Here is a 10,945-nt window from a genome sequence, read left to right on the forward strand (position 1 = left end):
CATTGAATGTTCTGCTACTCTAAGTCTCTCCTTTACTATTTATATGACTCCACTTCCTTTATGTGATACTGGATATCCCCCAGGAAAAAAATAACGCTGTGGTTATTGTTAAAATATAAAACGTTACATATCAAAATTCTGCCTGCTCAAATAGTAAACGTGACGTCATCGAAGATGGCCAAGATGCATAATGGGACCTTTCGCAGTGAGCGATTTGATACGAGACACCGCCAGATTTTGTAATTCTTGCCGGAAAATAAATACTTTTTTGGGCAAGTTTTATAAGCTTCCAGAGGTGTATCGTTGTACATTATTGTGTCTGAAATTTAAGTCAATTGATCTCATGATTGCAAACGGCATATAGCATTGTTTGAGCCTCTATTTATAATGGGACCTTTCGCAGTGAGCGATTTGATACCAGACACCGCCAAATTTTGTAATTCTTGCCGGAAAATAAATACTTTTTGGGCAAGTTTTATAAGCTTACAGAGGTGTATCGTTGTACATTATTGTGTCTGAAATTTAAGTCAATTAATTTCATGATTGCAAACTGCATATAGCATTGTTTGAACCTCTATTTATAATTACAGATGATATTCGTAAAACAGCCTATAATTGTATCAAGCTAAGCAATTTGTCATTTTCTACGGACTTCAATGGACGTATACTGATATATACTTTCATTTGAATGCACCAAGCAATAGGCAAAACCATGCAATGTATCGAAAATATAATTTTGCATCGAAGACAATTTTTCCGGTACGATTAACATTTGTCTTTCTCTTACTTTTTCTTGAATCTGAAGTGTAGTCTGCCACGGCACACGTAAAATTAGTCATATTTGTTTAAAAATAGCTCACAGCATATCTAAGAGGCTCTTCTTTACACAAACGTCGCTATCTTCGTACTTCCGCCACCACTGTTATCTTTTATCTCACTGATTATCTTCATATACAGGACGTGAAAGTGATATCCATTATTTTTCAACACTGTCAGATAAAATGCACAAACCGAAATCAACATTCTCTTATTTTTACTGCTCATACTTACTTCAGTAAAAATAATTAACTATTTTTAGTTTTACCTTATAATTGAATTAACAAAGCCTTATCACACACCAGTAAGTAAAAATTATAACATTAAGAGTCATGTTTTTAATTTCAAATACATTTATGCAGCAATTTATGTCGTATCTTTTTTTAGATATCGGTTTCCAAATTAGCTAAGTCACCCCTTTGCCTCGTGAAATCCGAGACAATTGAAAATTCTAGCGCTAATAGGAATCTACGAGCCTGACTGCGAAAGGTCCCATTGCGTCAGATCTATCACCTTGCCTTCTAGAATATTGTTATGATTCCGTCGCTCCACTGGGCGTGAATGTGTGCCTACACCTGGAATATGTCACTGCATTAATATAAAATATGTGCATCTTTTTGCGGAAATATGGGTTGTTTTCGCCGTTGGCGTTTAAATTCAATGTATGCATGCACCACGCATGCGCGGCACTGACACAAAGTGTATGAAATTTTCAATTCTCAGGTGTAGATCTAAATACTTTTTCTTTATTCTACTGGGTTTTCCATCATCCATACTAGCTCGTAGCAATTAGAGTGCACAGTACCATTTTCAGTGTATTTGTTACCACCCACCATATTTAAATTCATATGCATCAAACGAAAGCCCAAACACTCCAGCTTCTGGAACAGTGGCCAGTACCTGAGCGCCATATTCTTCAGTCTTTCTGTAGGTAAAAAGGAAAGGAAAAGGTTATAGATTTTTTTTTTCAGAAAAGGCAGATAACAGCTCTCACAACTACCTATGTGTATTCTAATATGAATGGCACGATACACATATTCATACAAGGACTGATATATATATATATATATATATATATATATATATATATATATATATATATATATATATATATATATAAATTGGTAATGAACATATGAGTGGCATTTCATCATACGGATAGGGGTATGATAAAAAAAAAGATATCCACAAGTTTCGCTCTAGGCTGGAATTGGCATCAGTGGTGTTGTCACTGCATACAAGAGAATACAAGAAAAACAAAGAAAATACATGAGGCGGCAACTAGACTGCTCCCAAGCCTGCAGCATTATAAGAGGGAAAGCTGGGACCACTGAAGGAGCAATGGGAGAAGGGTAATATGATAGTAATATTGAAAAGAGAAATGACTAGAAAAAAAAAACTGACAGAGAGGATCTGTTAGTGTGGAATGAAAGAACATTAGGTCATATGAAAATTAAGAAAAAAAATCTTAAATTCTGTTAGGAAGTATAACGTTTCACACTGATGCGTCAATTTGAAAAAAAGAGGAAATGGTCAACTATATGAATTGATTCAAGGCAAAGTTTAACATGTAAAATTATCAAGATGGTATTCCATATGTATAACTCCAACCTCGTACACTACAATTAGGGGATCAAATGAAGAATCTGCCCCCACAGCGAACCGAACTGAACTATATCCCTCACAACTTAGATCAACTGAAGAATGTCCACCCCGGACTCAAGACATTGCCTTTATTAGTTTTAGTACATATTTGGCAATTACATTAGAAGAAGGGAAAGCAATGACAATATGATTATTCTAATTATTTTAATTTTAATTAGGTAACTGTATCGTTAATTTCAGTACATATTTAGCAGTTACATTGACATTGCCTTTATTAGTTTTAGTACATATTTGACAATTACATTAGTAGAAGGGAAAGCAATGACAATATGATTATTCTAATTATTTCAATTTTAATTAGGTAACTGTATCGTTAAGTACATATTTAGCAGGTACATTGGAAACTGTAGGGAAATATAATTGCATAGGTTTTCAATAGCATTCCTATAGAACCGGTCTCGCCAGAATCCTGCCTCGCCACATGAATTCTTGAAGATATTCATGCAACATGTTCCACCTGCATCCTCGCATCGTCTTTATATGTGATCTATGTGTTCTAGTATGATTCAATCGCTTGGGTGTGTACACCAGTTTGCCGATCAACAAAATTGATAAAATGTGTAAAGCCATGTCCTTGAATATCATTATATACCCTCCATTCATCACTGTGAATTATTGATCCCTGTTGCACAACTGATTGTATTATTTGGAAGTAGGTAAAAACAACTTTGCCAACCGTGTGGTTGATGAATGGAATAAATTTCCTGCACAGGTAGTGCAATGTAGTTCAGTTCGAAGCTTTAATAATAATTTGAATAAACACCTAAGCAAGATACTGTAATGATTATAATTTATTTTATATTACTTGTTTTTGTTTTGTTATCTGTTTGTTTGTTACCTCTTTTTGTTTTGTCTGTTTGATTTTCATTTATTATTAGTTATATGCCAATTTATTATTATTTACTATTTACCTGTATGTTTATTATTTAACTATACCTATGCATTTATTTGTTTTTATTTGTTATTTACATTATTATAGTTTTTATTTATTAATTTATTATCATTATGATTTTTTTCGCATCCGACCTAGATATGGACCAAAAGGTCTCCTGTCGGCATGCTCCGCCTGTGTAATCCTTTGTAATCCCTTTTGTTCACAATTTCCATATATCCTATGCCTGGCGAGGTAAGCCATGATTTCACTAACACGTTCACTCCACAAATACATGACATGAATCCATGACTGAAGTGACAAGTTGGATTTGGTGAAAAACGATCCAAATCTTATCGTTATTGTTGATTTATACTTTGTGCAATATATGTTTTGGCATTTCCAAATATCATCTTTGGTTTTAGCATATTTGGTCCAGTTCATATTCTGATCACAAGTCGGACACTGTAATTCATTTCTTAACAAACTGCGTTGTTTAAGCCAGTTAATTACTGGCAGAGAATCTTCTGCTAGCAGCGGGAGTATAACAGTCTCGAATGTATCTCGTGCCATTTTGTCTCTCTCATCTGGATTCTGGATTCCAAGAAAAGACCACCTCGCTTGCGCGGGATCGGGTTTTGTGGGAGGGGAAGAATGTCTGTAAGAAAATGAAAAGATAGTAGTGTATAAAAGAGGGCTATTGCCACCGGGCGAATTGCGAGCCATTAGGGGTTTATTTGTTGTCGTGGCTTGGGAGAAATGGACCGGGAGCTTGGAGGGGAGCGCCTGACGCCGGGGTTAGGATTAGGATCACCAACGAAAGTTTAGAAAATGGTAGGAGGCGTAGTAGTAGAGAAAGGTGGAAAAACGGAAAAATCATGAATGTAAGGGTTAAAGGGTTAACTTTTATATACAATTCAGCCTGTACAGCTATCCATGTCCCTCCCAACATCAGCCGGGAAGGACATGGACTTATTCTGTAGAATCCCCCCCCTCCCCCCGCGACACGATCACCGGGTGAGATCAACTGAATAATTTTCCACACCCAACTGCGTTCAACTGAAGAATCTCCCACCGGGTGGGTCGGGGGGGGGGGGGAATTCTTCAGTTGATCCCAATTAGGAACACGCATGCGCGCGTGCACACACACACACGCACACACTTTGATCCTAATAGTGAAAAGACAGGTCTATGAAGAGGATTAATTAAAAAGAGTGTGTAGAGAGTTTGACCAGTTTAGTGGTGCTGGGAAATCTCAATGCTAGAGTAGATGAGCCTACATATGGAACATTAAGGAGGTGCGGGATGTCAGGTAAAAACTACAGTGGAGAGAATACATTTGAGATATTTTTAGAAAGGGAGTTGATGATAGCGAATTGTTTAAGAAGAGAGACAGGTATAAGTATACGTGGAAAAGGGTGGTGGGTTGGAAAGTGGATGACATGGATTAATAGATTATGCAGTGGTGCCCAAAGGGAGGATTGGTAGAGGGACTCTCGTATCACGATCTGGTGCTGTAGATAGGTAATGGTAGTAGGATAGCGGGATACAAAGAAAATGCAAACAGCAAGAGACTTATTAGTCCGTACGGGGCTACTTGCGAATTCAAAAGAGGGTGTAAGCAGTGGAAACGGTTAAGAACCACAGATTTAATTAAAGTGTGCGAGTTCTCGATGCTGAGAAATAAGTTAGACTGGGGTTAGGCTCCATATATTCATCTAGGCATTTTTTTTTATGTGTCAATTATATCTGAACTTGCAATATAAACAGATAGTTTGTTTTAACCACTTAGTCAGCAGACCAAATCGGTACTCGTACACCAGCAAGCCTGTGTGTGTGTGTGTGTGTGTGTGTGTGTGTGTGTGTGTGTGTGTGTGTGTGTGTGTGTGTGTGTGTGTGTGTGTGTGTGTGTGTGTGTGTGTGTGTGCTTCTGTGTGTGTGTGCGCGCGTCTGTGTGTGTGTGTGTGTGTGTGTGTGTGTGTGTGTGTGTGTGTGTGTGTGTGTGTGTGTGTGTGTGTGTGTGTGTGTGTGTGTGTGTGTGTGTGTGTGTGTGTGTGTGTGCGTACGTGTGTGTGCGTGTGTGTGTGTGTGTGTGTGATTCTCCATTGTCTTGGATCACGTGATCAACAGCTGCTATTTCCCTCCTGGAAGAGAGCTCAGAGCTCATATATGACCGATCTATGGGTAATGCTATGACCTTACACGCGCACACACACCCAACTCCCCGGCCACGAGAGGTGGAGTAACTACTCACAGCACAGCGATTCTGAAATTATTTCAGCCCTGGGCTGGATTCGAACCCAGACCGCCGTAGTGGCGGCCGGGAACTCTACCACTGCTCCATCGATAGCTTGTGTGTGTGTGTGTGTGTGTGTGTGTGTGTGTGTGTGTGTGTGTGTGTGTGTGTGTGTGTGTGTGTGTGTGTGTGTGTATTCACCACTTTTCATACAAAGGATTACAAAGGCGGAGCATACCAACAGGAGAACTTTTGGTCCATAACTAGGTCGGATGCGAAAAAATATAATAATGATAGAAAAGAATAAAAAATAAAATAAAAATTATCAAAATATAACTTAATCAAGTTGTGTCTTACGTTTCCTGCCAGGATGGATTTCCACGCCAAGCTGTTTGGCCCTCTTCAGGAGGTGAGACGAATTGTAGATGGACTCGTCAAAGAAAGGAACCTCCGAGCCTTCGATGTCCATCTTGAGGTAGTCGATAGTTCTGTTCTCGGTCGAAGTCAACTTGACAATGTTCTTGTAGGTCATGACCTAAGCGAAGGGAAATGAGAGAAAATGAATAAATAAATGAATAAATAAATACATACAGGGCGGTGGGCAGGGTGCAGGGATGACCCGTCATCCAGGAGGTGCTCAGATGAGAGGAAGGGTGGGAGGGGTGTGGAGTGTATTTAGGGATGAAATGGGTGGGAGTGTTTTTATGCCTTTCCCTTTTTGGCTACCTCCCTTGGAAGGGGGAAAAAGCCTTGGTATATGTATGTATGTACATACATATACCAAAGGCTTTCCCGCCCTACACGGGGGGTAGCCAAAAAGAAAAAGGCATAGAAACCACTCCCACCCATTTCATTTCCTATATATTCCACTCCCCTCCACCTTCCTCCCTCCCTCTTATCTTGGCACCTCCTGGATGACGGGTCATCCCTGCAGCCTGTCCACTGCCCTGGGTCAGAAGCAGTGTCGCAAGACACAGCACATCCACAGCAAGGCCGCTTCATAAATTCGGCGACCCCCCCACCCTCTCCGTCCCCTCATGCAGAAAAGGAGAAGACGGGGAGAAATCCCTTCGGGCTGCGTCAAATTTTTCTCATACATACTTCCTCGCCTCCCATCCCTCACCCACTCTCCCTTTTGCATCACAGCATCATCTATACACAACCCCTCTCCATTCACCCCTATCTTCTTTCCTCTTCCGTCCTTCCTCAACAGACATTCCTCTCTTTTGTAATGCCCCTTTCACCCATCCATCCATCTCATCCTAGGACGCCCCTCATATTCACTCCTTCCACCTCTACCTTCCATACCTCTTTTACTAATCTTTCTTCATCCATTCTTTCCATGTGTCCAAACCATCCTAATACTCTTTCATCAACCCTATCTCCCAACTCCCTTTCCACCCCTGTTCTCCTCCTTACCTCCTCATTTCTCACTCTATCTAGCCTAGTAACCCCTATCATACTTCTCAGACATTTCATCTCAAACACATTCAAACTCCTTCTCTCTTCCTCTCTCATGTTCCATGTTTCTGCCCCGAACAGTGCTGTTGGCACAATCGCTTTTTCATATAACCTCCTCATAGCATCCATTCCCAGATGTCTATTTCTCATTACACTTTTCATTTCACCAAGGCATTTACTCGCTTCTCTCAACCTACATTCTACCTCCATCCCCACTCCTCCCTTTCCCGCCACATTCGCACCCAGGTATCTAAAACTATCCACTTCCTCCAGTCTTTCACCCTTAATGCTCACTTCCAGCCTACTGTCACTCTCTCCCCTTGTACATCTCATCACCTTACTTTTGCCCATATTTATCTTCAGCTTCCTTCTTTCACACACCTTCTCAAACTCTGTCACTAACTTCCTCAATCCCTCCTCTGACCCTGCTACAAGCGCAGTGTCGTCAGCAAACAACAACTGGCTCACCTCCCACTCTTCTCCATTTTCTTTAATCATCTCCAATCCCTGACCCACCACCCTTGCATTCACCTCTCGCACCACCCCATCCATGTAAAGATTGAACAGCCAGGGCGACATAACACATCCCTGACGAAGTCCCACCTTTACCTCAAACCATTCACTCTCTCCATTTCTAATCCTAACACAAGCTCTACTACTCTCGTAAAAACTCTTGACTGCTCTTAACACCTTTCCTCCTATCCCATATATCTGCAGTACAGTGCCTTACTGTCTTCCCTGTCATAAGCCTTTTACAGATCCATAAAAGACCAAAAAACATCCTTATCTTTTTCTATAGCTTTCTCACATATCTGTCTTACCACAAAAATCTGATCTACACAACCCCTACCTGTCCTAAAACCACACTGTTCCTCACCAATTACTCCCTCTGTTCCTCTCCTAATCCTCTCAATCAAGACCCTTCCATAAGCCTTCCCAACTACACTCAACAAGCTGATCCCTCTGAAACTACTACACTCACACTTGTCCCCCTTTCCCTTGTAAAGCGAAACTATACAGGCACTCCTCCAGTCCTCCGGCACTCTACCCTCTCTTAAACAAACATTAAATAGCCTCATCAGCCAGTCCACCATAACTGCACCTCCTTTCTTCAGACATTCTGCATGGCATCCATCCAACCCAGGTGCCTCACCTTCTCTCATCATCTTAACAGCTGCTTTCACTTCATCCTTCCCTATTTCTCCTCCATTTTTCTCACTCATCACTCTCATTTTCTTAGCGCTTCCCACTGCAACTACCTTTCCCTCCCTATCCTCCTTCACGTTTAGCAACTCCCTAAAATACTCTGCCCACCTTCCTCTCACTGCCTTCTCTTCCATTATCATCTCTCCATCTGCACCTTTCATCTTTTCTTCTCTACTTGATTCGCCTCCTTTTTCTCTTCCTTCCAAAAAATATTTTTATTACTTTAAAAAATTTCTGTCATACTCTTACCTCATTTCACATCTACTCTCCTCTTTGCTTCTTTTATCTTATGCTTAACTTCCCTTCTCTTTACTTTGTACCTCTCATACGATTCCCTCGTCCTAATTTGTAGCCAATCTATGAATACCTGTTTCTTCTCTTCTACACCTTTCTTTGCTTCCTCATCCCACCACTCACTACCCTTCCTTCTATTTCCTCCCGCCCTCCTTGTTCCACACACCATCTTTGCAAACTTTATGACTCCCTCCTTGAACCATCCCCATTCCTCCTCCACTCCTATTTCTACTCTATCCTTTACTCCCTCCCACTCCTCTTTCAGCTTCTTCTTATACTCATTCTCCTTTTTTTTCTCATTTAAGCAGTTCACTTTAAGTGCCTCCCTACCTTCTGCTCTTTTCCTCTTTCTCCACCTATTATCCACTCTCAATTTACCTTCCACCAGAAAATGATCTGATATTCCCCCACTCTCTCCCCTTAGAACATGTACATTCTTAACTCTTCCTACCATACTCCTGGTCACCACTATATAGTCCATTAACGCTCTATCTGCCAGCCTTCCATCCACCACCCTCTCCCATGTGCACTGCTGCTATAAACTTCAAGAATAAAGAGCACGCCCTTCACTATCCTGAAAACTCTTTTTATTTAACCCATTCAACTCCGATGACAAGATGTCTTGTCATTTGGTCAAATAAAACAAAAAATCATAATAAAACAACAAAATGTTTGATGATCAAACAGCACCAGAAAAATATGACGTCATCAGTCCTCCTCGAGGAGGACTGATGACTTCATATTTTTCTGGTGCTGTTTTATCATCAAACATTTTGTTGTTTTATTATGATTTTTTGTTTTATTTGACCAAATGACAAGACATCTTGTCATCGGAGTTTAATGGGTTAAGAGAAAACCCCGATCTTGAATCTTCAGACACTTTTACTTTTATCTCATCGTTAAGATCACCCACATAGACAGCGGCTATGGTTCTTGTTGTGAAAGGGCACCGAAACTAGTGTTGTTTACCACCTTGAGCATACAGCTGAGGTGACAGAAACACCGAACTGCTGCACCGCATCTCTGATGTCAGCCGCTGGCCAGATGGTTTGGGAAGTATAAAAATTTGACGAGCAATTGTCCATTTGCATTTCCCGGAAATCGAAACCAGGCCTCCCGCTTTCGTGGCAGGAACACTACTAACTACACAGTATGTGAACTAATACAACGAGGCTCACGTATATTGTGTAGACATACAGTCCTTGCACTAACGCACATACGAACAGCAAATTACCATCTATGTTGAGTACAAACAGCCTCCATGCATGAAAACGTCTCGCAAAGACAGAGAAACGTTACGGTATCTACAGACACCAAGTGTGTATTCACCTTGGTCTTTGGATCACGTGTTGGACTCGTGATCGACAGCTATTTCCCTCCCGGAAGAGCTCAGAGCTCGTATGACCGATCTATGGGTAATGCTATGACCTTTCACACACACACACACACCCAACTCCCCGCCCACGAGAGTCAAAGTAACGACCCGAAGCACAGCGATACGGAAATAATTTCGGCCCTGGGCAGGATTCGAACCAGGTACTGCGAGCACCACCGTGTGTGTGTGTGTGTGTAGGGGGGTACGTAATCCCTCAACAAATCATCATTCTTACCTCGGCCTGTTTGTGGCCAATTTTCATGGCACCATCTGTACCGCCTACACCGATGTTAAAGAACCTTATGTTCGGGGTACGGTAGTGGGACTCCTTTCCCATTGTTGGGTCGAAGGCATAGACCTGGGGGACGGTGATTAAAGACAATCAGGTTAATACAAAGGATTACAAAAGAGGAGCATGCCGACAGGAGACCTTTTGGTCCATGACTAGGTCGGATGCGGAGAAAATTACATTAATAAATAAATGAAAGAAAAAAATATATAATAACATAAATAACAATAGATAAAATAAATGGATAGCTATAGTTAAATAATAAAAAGGTAAACAGTAAATAATGATAAATGGACAGGTAACTAATAATAAATGAAAATCAAACAAATAATAGTAAACAAACACATGATAACAAACAAATAAAGAAATAATATGAAATTATGAGCTGAGAGTAAGTAAATTCATAATAACGCCACAAATGCTATAGCTAGCGAGCATTGCCGAGGGAATTGAAATAACCTTAGGTGTTCAAAAACACTTCAGCAGGAGGGAAAGGTACCTGCTTTGTTCTGGTTACATTAAATGTGTATAGTGTGTACGTCAAGGGTTGTTAATGTAGCCAACTGTGTAGTCGACTCTGTAGCGCGAATTTTGTGGACGTGTCATTTTCCATTAAAAAAAGTAATCTGAGGTTAGGGTATATGTACGTATGTATGTATGTATGTATGTATGTATGTATGTATGTATGTATGTATGTATGTATGTATGCATGTATGTATGCATGTATGCATG

The 10,945-nt window shown here is 40.6% G+C and overlaps 1 protein-coding gene across 1 annotated transcript in view; it reads right to left on the reverse strand.

Moving 5' to 3' along the window:
- Window positions 1-5,925: 5,925 nt before the first annotated feature.
- The window catches only part of LOC143035126 (uncharacterized), a 47,058-nt gene continuing 42,038 nt past the window's right edge, over window positions 5,926-10,945 (reverse strand). The window contains exons 2-3 of the mRNA XM_076201720.1: window positions 10,160-10,282; window positions 5,926-6,123 (exon numbers count right to left, since the gene is read on the reverse strand). Of these exons, the coding sequence (XP_076057835.1) occupies window positions 5,926-6,123; window positions 10,160-10,282 (321 nt within the window). The remainder of the gene's footprint in view (window positions 6,124-10,159; window positions 10,283-10,945) is intronic.

The sequence above is a fragment of the Oratosquilla oratoria genome, chromosome 18, assembly GCF_046742065.1.
Source record: "Oratosquilla oratoria isolate Oo_2021 chromosome 18, ASM4674206v1, whole genome shotgun sequence".
NCBI lineage: Eukaryota > Metazoa > Arthropoda > Malacostraca > Stomatopoda > Squillidae > Oratosquilla > Oratosquilla oratoria.